The sequence below is a fragment of the Antedon mediterranea genome, chromosome 2 (genome assembly GCF_964355755.1).
Source record: "Antedon mediterranea chromosome 2, ecAntMedi1.1, whole genome shotgun sequence".
Classification (NCBI taxonomy): domain Eukaryota; kingdom Metazoa; phylum Echinodermata; class Crinoidea; order Comatulida; family Antedonidae; genus Antedon; species Antedon mediterranea.
This window is the reverse complement of record NC_092671.1, coordinates 15,411,814-15,431,517: the sequence shown is the minus strand read 5'-3', so window position 1 is coordinate 15,431,517 and position 19,704 is coordinate 15,411,814. Positions and strand designations below refer to the sequence as shown.

Below are 19,704 nucleotides of genomic sequence, written 5' to 3'. Positions count from 1 at the left end.
TTATGAGTCACTCGGCCCAAAGAGGATAGGTAAGCAAGATAAGTAATTGTGAGAATTCTTACATCATTCAGGACATTTTTAAGTTTATTCAGATCTGTAATATCTTCATAGAATCTGTCAGCTGGATCTGCACCCATCTTCATGAAATCACCAAAGATTATCGGTTTTGTCACAAACGTTTCAGCTTCTATATTCTGACCAAAATGTTTACTGGCCATCTCAGCTGTTATTTCATTGAAGAAGTTTTTGTCCTCTTGATTGATAAGACGATCATGGAAGACACGCTGACATTCATGGGAAAATAGGCGGAATATGGATGTCTGATCACGGATAATGCTGGGATCAGCTTGTAATACACCTGTGTAGAAATAATATCTTGTATTATCTAGTTTAAATGGGGCTTTTCAATAAGTAAAACATAAATGGTACAGTTGTATAAAGTTAATTGTTGCGTATCAGAGATGGGCCAGAGAACAAACAAAAGGGAGTGATGCAGTAAAGACAGAAAAATGTACAAAATGCAGGGCATCTAGGAAGAGGTGATGGATGGACACAATTGCCAACGAAGTGTCAACCATTATATAGGGAAAGAAAGAGGGGTAGACCTCATTCGAGATGGAGGGATTAACTCATCAGACAGACTGGTATTACAGCATGGCCAAGATTTACGAAAGACAGGCACAGAGCTAGCTGGCCCCAGTTGGGAGAGGCCTTCGCCCAGCAGTGAGATGATGGGCTAAAGAAGAAGTTGTATACCACAATGTTAAAAGGGAAATACATATCACATACATACCTTGAACACACTTAGACAAATCTCGTAAGTTGAAAACATAATGAGACTTGGCTGGTGTTGGCAACAAGTCAGTACTCATTCTACCATAGATCTCAACAGCTGCTCCAACAATGGCCTCTGCAGACTGCTTCACTGCTGGTGCAAATTCTTGCAGGAACCCACTGATGATTGACTGATTTTGGGAAATAAGATAATATAACAGGTCATTTGGTTTTGACATTTATAAAATCCCTTTATTGCAATAGCCGCATAAACTTAACCATTATATCTAAACTAAACTGCAACGTTTTACAAAAAGTACTACGAACCTTGAATATTTGTTTCAGTGTGTGATCAGTTGCCACAGGAATACAAAACATACTAAAGTGACGCATCAGACGAGGGGTAACAGGGTTACGACCGCCTCCAGGGGGTGCACATGCTGCAACCAGAGTCACATCCTTAAATAGGAATATTCCATGAAATATGTATACGATCTTTCAATAAATGCATAACAATATTTTAATACTAAAAAATAATTTTATTTGGATCCTAATATACATACCTGAATATCCTTCCAGAAAAGCTTTTCACGATCGTAAAATCCTTTGAAATCTTGATATTGTCTGAGCAGCTCAATTGGTGGTTGTGACCCATAAGTGTCAAGCTTTGGCATGTTGAGGTCATCAACGAATATTATAACTCTCTTACCAATAGGAGCACCTTTGAGATCATATTAAAAAAACATGCAACATTAATATCTTCCTCTGGAGGTGGATATAATACTTGGATCTTACATATAATATGTCTACATTTTAGAACTATTACTAACATAGGGCCATAAGGTTGAGCTATTCTCAGTACATAACAAGGACTACAGAAGTTAATAAATAACACATTTTTATTACCAATAATGTTCTTTCGTTTCTTCTCTAATTTGCTTTCAATAATCTCTTGGGTTCTTATACTGGTGGTCTGTGCAGAGAAGTTCATGTAGACAGGAACATAGCTAGATTGTTCTGCTATGCCATCAAGAAGTCCTCTTGCAACTACAGACTAAAACAATACTAACAGTAATAGCATTGATGCTACAGGTTTAATACTAATAACAATAAAATACCAAAATTACTAACTACTCAATCCTACATACCTTTCCAACACCAGTTGTTCCTGTAAACAACACTGATCGTCCAATAGCCAGAAGCTTCTCCATAATATATCCGAACCGAACAGTGTCCAATGTCGGGACTAACATTTCAAAGAATGGAACTTCTGGATTGTACTTAAAGGTTGGGATAATCTTCTCCCAAAGATCCAATCTCTTGGTATCAAAATCCATGTAGACACTCCAGAGGTCTCCATTTTGCGGAAGCTTTAAAACAGTTTAAAAAAAGATATTATTTACCATAGTTTAAAAAAAAGAGCAATGATGAGGCTCTTTAGATTAGATAACTGAACTTTTCATACCCTGCCTTTATACTATAATTTAAGCCAAGTTAATACTTAAAGATATATGTCCCCCAAAAACATAAAAAAATGAAGATTAATTAAATCATACTTTGAATAGGTTATTTTGTAGTTTCAATAAAGTTAATCACTTCCGTGGAAAAATAACTTGGAAAAACAATGTTTTCACTTATAAAATGACAAAATAAATGGTTAAATTCAATCAAAAATCCATTGGCTGGCAGCCAATAAGACTATTTTTTGCTTTAAATTACAGTTTTTTCAGGTAAATACATTTTTTTAAATCTAATTTTTGGTCAAAGTGGATAACTATATGTAACATTAAAATGGCATATTCAACAGAACATTTTTTAATAATTATTTTTTCAGGGAACAATACATCTTTAAACTAGCCTACCTTTGCTTCGCCATTGTCTTCAAACTGATTCCTAACAAAAGTATCAAAGGTATCCCAACTATTGTCCAAGAGGTTTCCGCCAATTGCCCAGACGTATGAAAACACAAACGTTGTGCAGATCAATGGATGAAGTTTGTTTGTGTCCATGCCGAGGTCAATCTTGCTGCGACCTTTCTGAAATAGTAGCTCTTCAAGCAGACAGCATAGAGTAGCTACTTTGTTAATATCAACCTAATGTATGGAAATTAAACGATAAGTGTAAATATTTATTTAATTATTGTTTCTAGTCTATTTATGGAAACAGAAAAACACGCTAAATGTGCCTACATAAAATGAAAATAAACTAACGTCATTCAAAATAAAGTTATTATTTTATTATTATTATACCTGAACAATAGCCTGTGTACATTTCTTGGTAGCAAACTTTAAACCCTCCTCTACATATGTCTGGAAGAGATCATTGATGAACTGGAATGTCTCCTCTTTCAACATCTTCTTAAACTTGGCCATCCATGTTCGTACGTATGGCATCCACTTTAACTCTCCAGGATCAATGTACACCATACCACACCTATAATCAATTATAAGTTCATTATTAGTATTTGTAAAGTTATATTGATATGTAAACATATAGATATGTAAGCATATAGATATGTTAACATACTCAGCATGTTTTTTATATTGCAATCCACTCCTGAATCCCCAAAACACAGACCACAAGGTTCAAACCTGTTCCACTGGAAGCAACACACTGCACCAATTAATCTCAAAGCAAACATCATAGAAATGGTCTTACCTGCTAACCGTAGCTGGAGAAGCAACAGCCAAATCCTGAACTTCAAACACCATGTGAATTGAATTTGTTAACTTGATGCGTTCAGAGTTTGCCAAGCACAGCATTTTGTTGTCATCCAGTACTGTGTTCATGTTCTCAATCCAAAGTGCATCTACTGGACCATCACAGATGATCCACTTATGATCCTCTGTTGTGTCCTGAGGAAACAGAAACATGTATTATAAAAAAAAATAGATAGCTTTTGATTTTCAACAATTCAAGAACTAGTCATGTCATGTTAATTCATTGTGAAACATTAGAAAGTGATTCTTTGCTCGATTCCTTGAAACAGTTTTGGCAGAATCTATGACCAGACAATGGCCTACTACACAATTATGCATAGAACATAGGCCATCGCAACTAAAAAGTTCCTTAATTTACATCCTCCTCCACTTATAAGAATAGCACCTATACTTACATTGACAGCTTGTCTAACGATAGTAGCCATAAGCCCATCTTGCCATTCCAGGGTAAGGTTATTGATCTCTCCATAGAGCTCACCCATACTGACTGACTTTGGGTTCATTACATAGGTGTGTACAGGTTGATAATATGGACTGACCTCTCCAGCTTCATAAAGGTCGACTATAGTCTTTGCAAGAACCTTTGACATACAGAAATATAAAATATTAGTTTACTCGGCACTACTTAGAATTAACATACCTAGTATAGTGCTTATCATTAATAAAAGATATGTAATGATCCTTAGTTATTGCATTTCTTAAAAAGGGAGCAATGTATCCACCCTTAGAAAACGAAAATTAAAACACATTACCTATTACAAATAAAGCAAATATTATATATGAAATATTGAAAAGTTTATAACTAAAAGTTGATTAATCTCATACCTCATACACAGTTGTTTTGCCACCTCCTGTAGGCCCCACTAACATGACACCATGTCGGACAATCATTGTCTCGTAAAGCTGAATAACTTTCTTAATGATACAATCTTCATCTTGCAAGCCTTTGTTGAGTAGTGTCTGTACAATAAACTTTTGTAGCGTTCCATAATCGTGTTCAGGCAATACAACACCAGGGAACAAATCTGATAAAATGCCCTGAATATAAAAAGATAAGAACATTGCAAATTACTCATTTCAACAGTCAATTAATCAGTAATTGGCTAACAAAAACTAAATCACCATTTCAAAATAGAACTTACAGCAAACAGAAGAGCATCATCTGCAAGAAACTTGGGGAGATTACTATCCCTCAAGGCCCGAATGAGTACAATATCTTCGCCAAGATCTGGGTTATCACGCTTGAGTGATCCGGCCATAACCAATACAGATTTAACAGCCCTCATGCCAAAATCGTAGTGATCTTGTTGGGACAACTGTTCACTGCATAGTTTGTACATCTGTGTCATCTTTCGTGCAAGATTGCGTGAAGATTCAAAACCTTCAGAGTAGAGAATCACCTCAGCAATTAGAGCTGAAAAAAACAAAAAACGCATTGAATACCAAGAAGCAAATTGGGGCTTTTACTTATAGGCTAATAAATAAATAATACTAAAACATTTACCATAATCAGGTACCATCATAGCAATAGGCCTAAACAACGCCTTCAGGTTATCTGGTAACTCTGTACGACCGGCATATCCTGGGTTCATTGTAATAAACGCTGCACAGCTTGCTACTAGTTTGATCTCACGTCCTTCAAACATAAACCGTGTTACCTGTAAGACATAATAAGTGAACTAGCAGAACTAGCAAAGACACCCATACTGGCGTGGTTTTCAAATGTAGTTTAAAACCTTTTTAGGACATGAGAGAACTAGCCAAGACACCCACACTGGCGTGGTTTTCAAATGTAGTTTAAAATCTTTTTAGGACATGAGAGAACTAGCCAAGACACCCGTACTGGGGTGGTTTTCAAATGTAGATTAAAACCTTTTTAGGACATGAGAGAACTAGCCAAGACACCCATACTGGCGTGGTTTTCAAATGTAGTTTAAAATCTTTTTAGGGCATGAGAGAACTAGCCACGACACTCGTACTGGGGTGGTTTTCAAATGTAGTTTAAAACCTTTTTAGGACATGAGAGAACTAGCCAAGACACCCGTACTGGGGTGGTTTTCAAATGTAGATTAAAACCTTTTTAGGGCATGAGAGAACTAGCCAAGACACCCATACTGGCGTGGTTTTCAAATGTAGTTTAAACCCTTTTTAGGACATGAGAGAACGAGCCAAGACACCCGTACTGGGGTGGTTTTCAAATGTAGTTTAGAACCCTTTTAGGACATGAGAGAACTAGCCAAGACACCCGTACTGGGGTGGTTTTCAAATGTAGTTTAAAACTTTTTCAGGACATGAGAGAACTAGCCAAGACACCCGTACTGGGGTGGTTTTCAAATGTAGTTTAAAACCTTTTCAGGACCATTTGGGTCATTTTGATACTCCATGTTTATAGCTGTGTGTAATAGTAACAATTTGCATAACATGATAAACATACTCTCTGTCTATTTAAGATACTAAATCTGGATGGAAGAGCTGTCAGTTGAAAACATCTCCACTCAGAAAATTTTACATCTTTGGCTTTAATTTACCATAATTTACAAACAAGATGAAAAAAATGTTACCTTGGCAGCTTTGGCATTCCTTATTGTTATAAGCTGTTGTGCAATGACAGACAACACTTCAATGTAGATACGATTAAACTCATCAAAACAGCACCAAGCTCCTGACTGCGCCAAACCCGAAAAGAAACGGCCCATCATCTTGTAGTCCAAGCCGTCAGAGCAGTTGAAGACAACACATTGTTTTGCAAGACCTTTGGCAAGATCTTTTGTTGTCTCTGTCTTGCCAGTACCTGCTGGACCAGCTGGTGCACCACCAAGATCTAGTTGCAGTGCTCCCATAAGACAGAGGTAACATCGATCCTGGCAATGAATATATGGAATAAATCTAAGTGGCTGATTTACTTAACATTTAGTGGTAAAAAAACATTGCGATTATTTAACTGATAATAATGGCCTGTATAATTACTATAATTATAGATATAATAAAGATGTTTAAAAGTAGTAGTAAAACTACAGTTCGGTGGTTAGCATACAATCATTTCAGGGTCCTGGAAATTCATAGCTAAGTACAAGTAAATCTTGTTTATCACTATACCTATAAATGTAATTGGCTAGAGGATGAAATTTACAGTTAAATAAAGAGACTTATTAAAAAACTCACAGTCAATGGGGTGATGACAAGCCTAGCTGATGCTCCAAGATATTCATAGCCATAAACATACTGTGATGTAGACATTCTTACTACACAGTTGTCCATGTCCATATCCCAGTAGTATCGAAGCTGCTTTGTCCACTCAAAGTTGTTCACACTGTTAACCTCATTTTTCACCATACTTGTGACAATATCTCGTGCATGGACATCGATTGTGATGAGTGCACACAGAACATTACGTACAAGTTGTGGTAACTGACCACGTACCATAGCTGCTAGATTGTTTAAATTCTGCAAACCAAAAAATGTACTGTATTGTAATGTAAGTGGATGCTAATTGTATGCAAGTCAAAAAAGTATAAAAAGTAATTGATGTCATTTATACTTTTTTGGCCTACATACAATCAACTATACTATACAATAAACAGAAGCCAGATTAAATTACTTCAATCTGTCGTAATAGTTTACTGTAATGCAATCTATTTAAATTTGAGGTAAAGAGGTAAATAAAGATGAAGATCTGAGTTTAATACCAACCGTGACACATCTCTTCTCAAACTCCTTAAGAGCTTCCTGGCGATCAAAGTCACCCTCAAGTACTGCACTGAGATCGCGACACCACATGGTCTGTGAGACAGTCAATACAACCTGTGATGGATACAATGTCAGCCACTCTTTATGAGGTCTACTGCTGAAGTCAGCCAGAGAAGCTTTGGTGATCTTACGTAGAGAGGTAACCATAGCTTCTTCAACCTTGCCAAGCCAATCTTCTACATTTCCTCTTGCCTTTAGACCTTTTCCAAGGCCAACCTTCTCATTCTCAGGTGATATAATGCCAAGAATATCATTTGTACTGGTTTTAGCAGCTTCAGCCTCTGTAAAAATGGATATAAAAAATAACATTTGATGTCCCTGTACAGTTATGCAGCCAAATTTTATGTTCTAAAGACAAACTACATGATTATGTAAAAGGAACATAAAAATAGTAATCATAACAAAAAACAAACCTTTCTCTCCTGAAGGAGATGCCTTTCCTTCACTTGATTGTGGTATAGCAGAACCAAACTCCAACAGAGCAATTGCATCAAAGCATTTGCGCAGATGTGGTTGTACGGCATGTGGATTCCTTGTTTGGGAAAGTATCTCAAGTAATTCATCATTGGACAAGAAATAGAATCTGTAGAAAAGCAAAATTAAGGAATTATGAAAGCTACAGTATACATTAATAGCAACACATATGAAATATATTTACTATACCATTGAGATGTCAATATTTTGACCTAAATTAATTACTAACTACCTTGGAAATATAACTCTTTTGGATTCCAAATACTGTTCGAGACACTTCTGAATTTGGTCCAATAGAGAGTTATTATTCTGGAAAGTTTCCAGCAGTCCTGGTTGTGTAGCAGCACGCATTGCCAGTGGTAGTCTGTTAGCCTTCCTCATGATCTCTTTCCAAGACTTGTCTACCTGCATAAACATCTTAGCTTCACCAGGAAGCTGACGCTGAATGTCAGGAGCGCTGAAGATGCTCTCCAGATAAAGCCAATTCCTCTGGCAGTTTAACCACTCCTCCTACAAATAGATATGAAATTTATATTTCTTCTATTTTATTCCATTGTAAATTTTCTACATCTTACAAACATTGGAAATTTAAATTGTTTAAAGTAGATTACATTTTTGAGATTTAAAAAATGTAATATTAATAAACACATTAATATTTCATATAGATTCTATAAACTAATGTGCGTATTTCATTTTTTTAAATGCATATTTCTGAACAAATTTCTTACTAAAGTTTTGTTGAACAGTTCCAAGTTCTTGACCCATTCCTCAACTCGAGGTTTGATTGGTCCAACATGTCTAGAGCTGGAAATCGTTGAGATGTTAACCATGCTATCATCTAAAAGAACTTGAATTTCTTCAGTGCCTCCAAGAATAAAGACATCTTTAGAGTCACGGTGCGATAAGACCACAAATTCTGTTGTCTTCCATGCATCTTCAACCTAATAAAGATAAATTTGAATACAGTAGAAGCCTTATTTTGGGCACAACTATTCAGGGACACTATTAGACAAGACTTTTCCATGATATGAACAAGGGGCAATAAATATGTTTTAACACTATGGAAAATCCTGTTTAGGGGACAATTTTTTGGTCCCAAAGGTGCCTATTAATCAAGGATCTTGAGGTATGTAAAAAGTGTCCTTAGAAATTAACATTGCAATCCTATGCTAGAATTACCTTTTTAAGTAGACTCTCCAATGATGCTTCGCTTGAGGCCTGGCCGGAGACTTCCTCAATGGCTTCTGTATGTTGAAAGGCATCAAGCTCAGTCAAGAGGCCTAGATTTAGAACTTCACCAGAGCTAAATTTATGGTCTAAGATGCTTTCAATGGAATCCCAATGTCTTTGCTTCAAAGCTGGGTTTCGGAGGTTTGTTATAACTGGAAGCTGTAAAGACAATTATGTGATTGGTATATTTCTGTCACTTTGAAAACTTTAGAATTAGTAGTACAGTGTGGTCAATATTTATTATACATGACTTTATAACGGTTACCGTTTGAGTAGTTGAAATTGTACCTTTTCTTTCATGTCCTCAACTTTCGATTTAAGCTTGGGTACAACTTGATTCGGTGGAAGCCCCTTTTCCAGTTGATAAACAGACTTGCTATACTTTTGTACAGTTCCAGAAATTGTCTCTGGGTCTATATCATCAAACGGTTCCTAAAATTAAAATAGAACATAATTATATTTGTTATTTGTTCTTTTGAAAAACAATTACTGATGAATATTAGGCATTTACATTGAATTTTTCTGTAAATGGATTAATTTACCTCAGTCCAATCTTGTGAGATTACATCCCATTTTTCCAATGAATTCCACAACAGTTGCTTAAGCTTAAGTTCAGCATGGGTTTCTTCAAGCTCTTCATATTTGGTTACTTCAACCTATAGGAATCAAAAACCAAGTTTTCATATTTTTTAATACTGTATACATTTTAACTGATTGTGGTTCTATTTTGGTTCAATTAATTCTATTTTGCTATCTTTTCAGAGTCATTACATTTGTTCTACTCCCAGCTACTGGATTACCACTGTCCTCTCATAATCTCATTATCATCCTTATTATCACCATCATCATACTATTCTATCATCCTCTAATAGAGCATCCCCATAATATTGTCCTCACATCAGCATAATCATCACCACCATCATGACCACAACTTATTATTATTACCTTAAAGTTCTTCTGATACGTTTTGTATTGGAAGGCATGCTTCTGAAGTTCATCTAGTTTATTTCCTAACTTCTTCAGTATTGAAGTTACTTTCACAACATCTGCACTTACGTCAAGAATCAATGGATTCTGAAATGAAAATACCATCATATTTGATTAAAAATGTTAAAGTTTATTTTTGGTTAGAAATTTGTATAAGACTTTGCAATTGTGCAATGGATTGAAATAACATATATATGTTTTTAAAAAATCTAAAGGCAAAATACTGAAAAAATGACAATGCTGTGAGTATCAGTGGCTGGATCTCAATAAAGATTTAAAAAAAAAGCGAAAAGCTAAATCAAAACAATAAAGTAAAACAGCCAGAAAAGTTAGCAGAGTTTTCAGGCAACACTAGCCCTTCATCAATGCATGTTTTATGTGTATAAATAAAATGTTTTATACATATAACAAGCACGAATGTGCAATACTCGGGGTACAGCAAAAGAAGCTGTAATGACGTCATAAGACGGGATGTGACGTCACATACACATCAACCTCGCTACCAAATACGGCTATACGGTCCATTTTTTAGACGTGATATGGCTGCATCCGGTTTGAAATTAAAAAATATGGCTCTATAGCTTTGAGGACATGTCCCTGTAGTATATTCATGCCAAATCCCAGCTCCATACTACAACGAATAAGGGAGGAGTAGTACTTTACAAATCGCTTTTTTAACTCAATAGTGTCCAGATGGAGGAGGAGAAGGAGAAAATGAGTAAGTCCTAGACTCGGGTACCCCGAGTAAAAATCTTAGTGTCTGGCAGTATTGAAAATCCCCGATCCTTGTAATTTACTGTACACCAGTGGCCTTATTCGCCAATCACACTTAATAAAATTATTTCCCTCAAATATTAAGTATTTCACTTAATTAAAAAATATTTAAGTATTTCCCTTAAATTGTATTCACTTAAGCCCCTTTCTCACAGAGCTGTGTGCCAGGAATATTGCGGGAATATACCATTACCATGCCGGTATGGTTTTCTGTGAGAATAGGTCGTCTTGGCATCATGCCGGCATCGACATGACCTGCTTTAGACCTAGTAATATTCTAGGAATATTCCCCGGCAGACGGGCATTCTGTGAGAACGTAACGCCGTTATATTCCGGGGTTATATTTAATTCCCCGTCGAGGCTTTGACACTTTGCGCAGTCAAGTGTATCACTTTGGCGCCGATTCAATTAACAATAATAATGTCGAACTGGAGTGATAATGAGATAAGAGAGCTGCTTAAAATAAGGGGACAAGAAGAAATTTGTAGCATAATCTATAGGCCTAGGCCATAGCTCTTTGTTGGTGCCTGACCTTGCGTCGCCTTGTAAATTGTACAGCCTTCTAAGGTGTTTTACAGATTGCAGATGACGGCTAATTAATTGCTGTACCTGTATAATATATGCACAATATACTGTACATAGCATGTATTGCATAAATATGCTATAAAGGAAGATAATAATCTGTAACTTAAAATTCGCCGCCATATATCGCTAGACAAAAATAAAAACAATAAAGGACGCCCTCAATAATTATTTTGTCAGGGACTTTTTATTGGCCGAATATGCCCGACTCCTTTCTCACTGAAAGCCGGTATATACCGGTTATATTTCCGGCACGATAGTCCGATGAGAATGGGTATATGCCGGTAACGATACCGGCACGACGCCAGCATAATACCGGTATATTGCAGGCACATCTGTGAGAAAGGGGCTTTAGATAGGAGATTTGTTTAATTTTAAGGGTAAGTGTTTCCTTTAGCCTAAAGTGTGAATGATGAATACCGCCACAGAAGTACAAACACTCTACCACAATTACCTGAGATTCCTGTTTAACACTCTTTACGTCTCTATTTAAATCTGCAATGTCCTTATCCAAATGAGTACAGAATTTATCAATGTTAGAGTCTCGTTCTCCGACTGCTCTGTCAATTGCATTACGAACTCCTGTCACAGAGGGCGACAGAGTCTGGTATACTGCGAAATCTTCAGGTGGAGTTGGAACCTCGTACTTGTCAATGAGTTCATACATCTCTTTGATGATGTGAGCTTCTGATTCAAGACCATCAATCTATAAGTAATAAAAATAATGGTATACTGTAGTAGAACCTCTCCATACACTATTAAGAGGACAATTACCCATGAAACAAACAATGTACGTTTTTTACACTATGGACAACCTCTAGTTAAGGAACATTGTGTTGAGTCCCGAAGGTGTCCCCTTCCTTATGATGAGGTTTTTCTATATAATTAATATTATGAAACATTTATAGTGCTTTTATCAATATATGACTCAGGTGAATAACAAGTTTTAAAGCAACAAAAAAGAATTAATAGGTGAAATATTTGCAGAATAATGTAAATACAAATGAAGCTTACTCTAAGCTGTATCTCATCCAGAAAGATCAAGCTCTCAACAAATTCAGTAGTTGTTGTCGGAACTACTTCCAGCTTATACTGAGCATCTTGGGACTCGGCAATCGAGTTGTCCACTAACTTCTTGGCCAATTCTGGTAGCATGTCATTTATGACCTGTCATAAAAAAAAAAAAAAATATCACAATGTGGTTACATTTTAAATAGCACATTATACTTTTTTCATAACATTGCTTAACATTAGCTTTTAGTTTTAAATATCTGTAATGTGCCTTGACATTTTTTGATATGGCACAATATAAATGGTGTATGCATGTACAGTATGTATACTAAAATATAAATGCACTTTGATAAAGGAAAAAAAAACTGAAAAGATCTTATGCTATCTTTTTAGGGACCACATTGGAATTAAGTTGTTTTACTTTAAACGACTTTATGTGTTTTCCCGTGCATCGTCAGACTTCATTAATCCCGCCATTTTTATTTGCTTTTTTGATGTACATGTATATTAATATTTAAGGTGATTTTATATATTATTGATGTATTTTTAATGTTATTTATTGAGATGCCAAATAAATGAAAGAAAGAAAGAAAATCCAACTAAAGAGAACTAACATAAGACTATTTGGCAGGTGAACCAAACATCATCACAACCTTTATGCATTTTTATTTTATTTTATTTTATTTTATTTTATGTCTTTAGGCAATGTGGCCAAGGATTACCAATAGTGAATTAATCACTGTCCTATCAGATAGGTGGTAATCCCCCTGATACAGGGGCTATTGTGTGAACCAGTTCACCGGGGTAACCCCCTACTCTTTTTCGAATAATGAACTGGGTTCTTTAAAGTACACACAGGTTATAACTGTGTACACTGGACCTACGGTTTATAGTCCTTATCCGAGAAGACTTGTTCCACCACCAGAACTAGGAGCGAGTTGGCCTCGAACCCTTGCATGGAGATAAGCAAGCAAGTCAGTAAAATGTCTTAATGGTACACACCTCTAAGCAACGAAGTGGTGATGGAATCAATTTGCTCTTCATGTCTTCAGAATCTACTAGTAGCATACCAATGTTACGCCGTACTTCAATGGCTGCGGCCTTGGAATGCTGCATGTGGTAGCGCTCTAACGCTTCTCCAAAAAACTCCACATCTTTGTAAAAGAATAAATCAAATATGGAATTTTGAATAATATGGTGCTGCCTTAAATATACTAACTAATCGGATTGTCATATACTGTAGAAAATCTATAAAGGAAGGGAATACTCACTAACACTTGGTGTCCTCTTAACATGGGTGTCACTTAAATAGGGGTTGGCAGTAGTGTTAAAGCATATACAGTATTGCAATTTATTTTGTTTCACATGAGGATGTTCCCTTAATAGGGGTGTCTCAAAGAAATGGATTCTGCTGTATTGTACAATTATATTTACCATGGTCTTGTTCCTGTATTTCAGTCATATCTAATCCTTCATTCTCTCGGTAAAATTCTCTGAAAGGCTCAAACGTGTCTGCATATAATTTGACAGCTTCAAAGGCTCTCATGACACAATCCTTTTGAATTGAAGAGACAGATATATTAAACAGATAAACAATTAGCAATAATCAATGTTTATACTACAGCAAGAGAAAATGTTTTATAAAACAATAGCTAAAAACACTTACCCTAATACTCTGAATGACTCCTTGTAGATGCTTGTCATCCTCAAACATAGCCATAAGACTTGGACCTTCACCAGCAGTTTTTTCCTCTAACTTGCCATTAATTATAGGCCTACAAAAAGTCAAGAATGACACATTTGAAACTAATTGCTACCTAAAACTAAATATTTGTATAATAAAGTATTTTTGTTTTGGTCTGATGCATGATCCATTATTATTTATTTCTGCTCAACAAATTTTGCGCACCTTAATTTGAGTTGAGATAGCCATATTTCAGTGGCCAAGAGAAGACAACTTGAGATATTCGTATTAATTAAGGGTTTACTGACCTTGTGAAAGCATCAAAGTAACCATCAGGCACCAGGTTGGCAACACTAAGTACACAATCTTGGAAGCGCTTGATGACCTCAGCAACTCCAACTTGGTAGTCATCCTGGTTAGGTGCAAACATTAACTGCATAGGTTCAAGAACAAACTCTGTCATAAACAAAGGAGGTTGCTGTGTGTTGTGTTCGGTTTCCTCCTGGAAGGCACCAGTGCCAGTCATGGATGGTGGAACTGTTGTCTGTAACAAAAGAAACAAACTTCATACTGGTGATTGACAAAACGTTTTGTTTTTGATAAACGTCTGATGCAACAACACAAGCAATAGGCTGAGAGTTAGAATGGTTAGGATGTTATCATCAGGGAAGAGTTTTTAACTCTTCCCTGGTTATCATTTACCAAATGATTGAATTTAGATTTATGAACCAAAAATAGCCTTTATACTGCCATATTAAATTTGATAATTTTACTTTAGTGAAACTATTGTATTACATTGTCTTTTTCTTCATCTTTTTCTGTATTGTCAGTGACATCTTCTTTGCCTTGGATTTGTGCTAAGGTTGGTGTGTTCTGTAGCTGTTCTTTGAGATAGTTCAAAAGTGTGGTGACAGAATTGACAGCAAGCACATGCATGGTGTTCACAATCAGGTAATCTGCCAGGCGAATGAAACTAAAGTAAAGAAAAATGGTTTATAATAAGTAGTGGAACTGGTGGTTAACATGCTTGCCTTCCCATCCCAAAGGTCCAGGGTGCAATCCGGACCTTCTAGTGAGTGTAACTCATGACTATCCACTACCTTATCCTAAAATTGGACCATAATATATTATAAACATGATACAGTTTATCCATCCTGCAGTCAGAAGAATGCTAATTTTATGTGTATAATTATAATCACAACCAGTATTCACCATGTTAATCTGCGACAGTGGCTTCTCTTGTTTGCCTGTTCTGTGTAGGTCATTTTATCTGGGGCATCTCCGTAGAGATCCATGTCAAAATTTCCTTGCAAGTAGCTGGAAGCTGCTGTTCCAGGTGGAAAGCCTTCTTCTGCAATTAAAACAAACAGAAAATAGAATTTATCAATTATCAGAGAGTTTAAATCAAAGCAGACTAAAACTACAGTGTTTACTACTTCATGCCATACCTCCTGTTGGGCTCTCGCAATCAAAGAAATAATCATCTGGTGTGAACCCAGCTTCTAAGAGAGCTGTACGACATGCACTTCGGACAACTTCTTTTACAAGTTCACGGAACTCAGCCAGTCTACCTGAAACCTACAAATAATGAATTGTATTACTACTATAGCTATTTGAGAAAAAAATCATCATTTTTAAATAATATGTTTTATATAATAGTTTTCAGTTTGTTTTAATAAAACAGAACAAGCAATACATACCTCATTAAGTTGTATAAACTGGGCTGCTGTAAAGTGTTGCAATGTATATGTTCTGCCCTTTTCTACCTTACACAGACCCATATCACTAATGCGGTAACACATCTCACGCACATTCAAAACTGCTGGTCTTAACGACTGTATGGAACAATAACAACTTTTAGCATCTCTTAGTCTTATTTACATAATTTGACCATTGAAGTATAAAACTCATTGATTTGACAATATTTGTTAACCTAAAATAAATCATGTTTGCTGCATTGTTAAAATCACAATGTGACAGGAAATGATTTAGATAACTAACAAAGGCTATGAAAGCGAACTAGGTAGTCAGCTTGATAGGGCATTGCAATTTAAATAAATAAACAACTTTCTTGGTGAAGTTTGTAATCATACATTTGAATTAAATTATATAGTCTTGAAAAAATACTAAAACAATTATGAATAGCACAATGATTTAAACTTACTATTCATTAAAATAATGTCAAATAAAAGTTATAAAAGGTACAGTAGCATAAATGCATAAGAAAAAATCTAAAAGAAAGTACTTTATTTTGACCAATAATACATCCCATTAATAATATAGTATGTCTGTTACTATTGGCATAGTGTTTCTTTTAATGTAAGTTGCATTAGGCTAATACTTACTGGGTTTACGATAAAGAGGTTTTCTTGCAGGCGTTTCTTACAATTTGCAATCTTACGAGATCTGACATTTTTCTTCCATGTGACAAAGGCTTTCCATTTGCGGAACAGAGCAAAAGTAGGTATTTTCACCAACTGTATAAAATAACGATATTCTTGCTCCCAACGATCAAGTTCAGTGAACTCCGCTTCACTGTTACGCATATGCGTTACCCCTTTCCTGCTAATTGTGTAGTGATCTGATGGATTTGTGTTTTTGTGTGTTACAATTCTGAAAATAAAATAAAATTTGATCAACATATAAATATGCCAATACAGTAGTACCACAGTTTAAAAACCAAGGTTTTTTTCAAATGTTATTTTTTAACACAATTTGACTGCCAGAGGTTTTTCCAGTTAGAAACTGCCACCGCCAGCGTTTATAGCCCAATTCGATGTTTTTATTAAAGCTGATTGAAACTATGTATGTGATCTGATTTACATGTAATTTAGACTAAAATAATCATAAAGATTTTAGCTTTACAATGGTACCAAGAACGATTTTCAAATCGCAATATGTAAATCGTAATAGTAAAATGAAAGTAACGCACTTTTTGAGTTTTTCGTATTTTCGCGCAAGAAAGTCGAGATATTCGCGATTTTGTGCAAGACATCACAATATGAAAATATTGCCCGGTGAGATCAACAAACAACGAAAAAGTTACTTACACGGCACCGGTAGGCCTATAAAAACAAGTTATCACTATCGAAAAATGTATTACATTTTATAAATCATAAATCTTACATCAATGTTTCGCCAAAATCCACATAGTAAAGACACCAGGCCTGGTTAACTAGGCCTAAAGTTGGTCCGGAACCGTTTTACGACTAGGCCTAGGCTATAGCCTAGTTCTACTATAGCCTAGCTAGTAAACTGATGATAATATTCATACCATTTCTAAACAAGTTTATTGCGTGAAACTCGGCCACTTACAGTGAAACACCAAAACAATTAGGGTATACATACAATAATAAAATTAAAGACTTCTTATTGAAAATTCATCCATTATTTTTTATTCAGATAACAAACAAACATGCCAATCCACATAAACCTTTGTAAATGCTTCGGTGGCATAGCTAGCGCGCGACCGATACACAATGCGCCAAACCATCGCTGTACGCGCTACTGTGATGCGCGGTGTATGTTATTTCGACAGGTACCATTTTGACAATCGTTCGTAACCAGATTAGTTACTTTCGAAAGGTAAAATTTTCACGGTCCAGACCGAATTTAGTGTCCATATCTATAGTATATACCAATAATTAACCTATCTACCGGATTTCGAAAAAAAAAACGCGAAAAACGAAGATCTTCGTGTTTGGCAGTCAAGCGTTGTGTTTCCAAAAACGAAGATCTTCGTGTTTGGCAGTCAAAGTGTTAAGTGCCAACTTAGAAAAGCATTCTTATTAGTGCATGATATTATACAATTCTCAAAACTTACTTAAGGTTGTATGGATGATACTGAATTGAGGACTTTGGTACAGCTGGTGTCAGATACAAAAATCCTAAGCGTGGCTTATTACGAACGAGCTGTAAAATCTGTAAGACATCTGCCAAACCTTCTAACTCTTCAACTTCCTGTGAGATTGGGATACTGGCGGAGTGACCCCTGTGAACCTGGCCATGATCTTTGGAACGAGGGATGAGAGGTGGTGTTGGAGAACGCTGATCAAGTGCTTCCTGTAAATAAAAAAGGGTACTTGTGAATGTAGAATAGACATAAAAAAATTTCTTTAAAGTCTTACTTAGGAAAGCGTGTTGCTGGATAAGGTTAATTGTGCTCAACAATGTTAAATTATGAACTATGTTTAACTTTAATTTAGCCATTTGAGGAGATGTATTTTTTGCCAAGAAGAATGTGAAGAATAAAACAAATTAAAATTTACCTGTTTTTGTCGAAGATCATTTGGTAATTCGGGTAGTGATGACCCACTTGGTGATCGCTCAAGCGGATCTACAGTCTTGCGACTTCTTTTCTGTTTAGGTTCTTCTAAAGACTTTTGTGCTTGAATAAGTGCATTTGCCTCTGCTGCCTTCTGTCTGATGTTCTCAGGTTTATTTGATTCTTGGAACCTTCCTAACACAGGCTTGAGAATTTAAACAGTTTACAATTATTACTTTAAACATAAAAAAATCTTTCCACTTAATTAATTATGTACTACATGCAATCATACATTTCTATTACTACATATTATTTTATTAAAACAAATTTGCAAATATAGGCAGAAATCGAAATTAAATGATTGAATTATTTTGATCAATACCAATGGTTCAAGTCTTGGAGCTGTTGGTAACGACTTTGACACACGTTGTGCTGGTGTGACACGTTTAAATGTAAGAGCATTTTTATTGACAGGCGCCTGCTGAGGTGCATACGAGTAAAGTCGGTTCTTTAGTTTTTCTGGGTCTAATCCTGAAAGACCAAAGTTGTGATTGCTGTTCCTGGGACTGGTAATTGGTCCATTGTTGGTTCCATTCACACTTTTTGACATTGCCAATTTCTGAAATTAGGAAACACATCAACCACAATACATGAATTATTATATAAATTTCTATAAATAATTGCTAGCTAGGAGATAATAATTATATTAATTAGATAATAATAATTTATTTTTTTCGACATCGTTGACTGTGATTGTCAAAACAAATGTAGTATTTTTATTTGCCATGGAATGGTGATTGAGCAGTCTATTTATGTTTGCCAAAATAAACATGAATCATGATAACGGTCAACCTTCCTTTCTTCTTGTTTCTGATATTTTATTATTAGGCTAGGCCTAGCCCTAGGCTATAGCCTAACTAGCCTAGGCTATATTAATAATACTTAATAGGGACCTAGGCTAGTTAGCTAGAGGCCTAGCCTAGGTTTCCAATATTATTATTAATTACATTTAGGCCTAGGCCTACTAGACACAGGCACGACACAGTCGACAATTAGTCCTAGGACTAATTGTCGGCTAGGGCTAGGCCAAATTTTAGTAGGAGCTAGGCCTACCCTACTTGCTTGCGATAGCAGGCCTATTCATCTTCTTAATCAGTCAAACGCCATATTGTCCGTTACACCCATCATGATCATGATGATGCCTGGCCTACTAGTACTAGCCTAGCCTACTAATAATAGGCCTAGGCCTACTTAGTACTAGCTAGGCTAGCCTAGGCCTATAAAATTACATTTAACTTTTTAGTAGTTTTAGTATTATTAAGTTTTTCTTACCCTTGTACAGTCAGATCTAATGTGTTAATCTAGTTTAAAAACTTGAAATCAAACAATTTCGATAAAAGGTAAATGGCTAGGAATGATTTGTTTGAATTTCATTTTCCTGGAGTTACGACCGTGTA

General features: G+C 35.7%; 1 protein-coding gene across 1 annotated transcript in view; it reads right to left on the bottom strand.

The window, feature by feature from the left end:
• LOC140040557 (dynein axonemal heavy chain 6-like) overlaps positions 1–19,704 on the bottom strand; it is a 34,492-nt gene extending 14,788 nt beyond the window's left edge. The window contains exons 1-38 of the mRNA XM_072086585.1: positions 19,580–19,704; positions 18,630–18,866; positions 18,252–18,452; positions 17,807–18,045; positions 16,329–16,596; positions 15,684–15,818; positions 15,432–15,561; positions 15,196–15,334; positions 14,779–14,956; positions 14,292–14,527; positions 13,966–14,074; positions 13,734–13,854; positions 13,302–13,453; positions 12,303–12,455; positions 11,743–11,994; positions 9,891–10,019; positions 9,488–9,601; positions 9,234–9,377; positions 8,895–9,104; positions 8,444–8,656; positions 7,948–8,225; positions 7,655–7,824; positions 7,185–7,522; positions 6,657–6,938; positions 6,056–6,355; positions 4,999–5,152; positions 4,637–4,908; positions 4,320–4,532; positions 3,890–4,075; positions 3,433–3,629; positions 3,024–3,207; positions 2,637–2,867; positions 1,923–2,144; positions 1,681–1,828; positions 1,338–1,495; positions 1,102–1,233; positions 794–965; positions 63–358 (exon numbers count right to left, since the gene is read on the bottom strand). Of these exons, the coding sequence (XP_071942686.1) occupies positions 63–358; positions 794–965; positions 1,102–1,233; positions 1,338–1,495; positions 1,681–1,828; positions 1,923–2,144; positions 2,637–2,867; positions 3,024–3,207; positions 3,433–3,629; positions 3,890–4,075; positions 4,320–4,532; positions 4,637–4,908; positions 4,999–5,152; positions 6,056–6,355; positions 6,657–6,938; positions 7,185–7,522; positions 7,655–7,824; positions 7,948–8,225; positions 8,444–8,656; positions 8,895–9,104; positions 9,234–9,377; positions 9,488–9,601; positions 9,891–10,019; positions 11,743–11,994; positions 12,303–12,455; positions 13,302–13,453; positions 13,734–13,854; positions 13,966–14,074; positions 14,292–14,527; positions 14,779–14,956; positions 15,196–15,334; positions 15,432–15,561; positions 15,684–15,818; positions 16,329–16,596; positions 17,807–18,045; positions 18,252–18,452; positions 18,630–18,857 (7,284 nt within the window). The 5' untranslated portion in view covers positions 18,858–18,866; positions 19,580–19,704. The remainder of the gene's footprint in view (positions 1–62; positions 359–793; positions 966–1,101; positions 1,234–1,337; positions 1,496–1,680; positions 1,829–1,922; positions 2,145–2,636; positions 2,868–3,023; positions 3,208–3,432; positions 3,630–3,889; positions 4,076–4,319; positions 4,533–4,636; positions 4,909–4,998; positions 5,153–6,055; positions 6,356–6,656; positions 6,939–7,184; positions 7,523–7,654; positions 7,825–7,947; positions 8,226–8,443; positions 8,657–8,894; positions 9,105–9,233; positions 9,378–9,487; positions 9,602–9,890; positions 10,020–11,742; positions 11,995–12,302; positions 12,456–13,301; positions 13,454–13,733; positions 13,855–13,965; positions 14,075–14,291; positions 14,528–14,778; positions 14,957–15,195; positions 15,335–15,431; positions 15,562–15,683; positions 15,819–16,328; positions 16,597–17,806; positions 18,046–18,251; positions 18,453–18,629; positions 18,867–19,579) is intronic.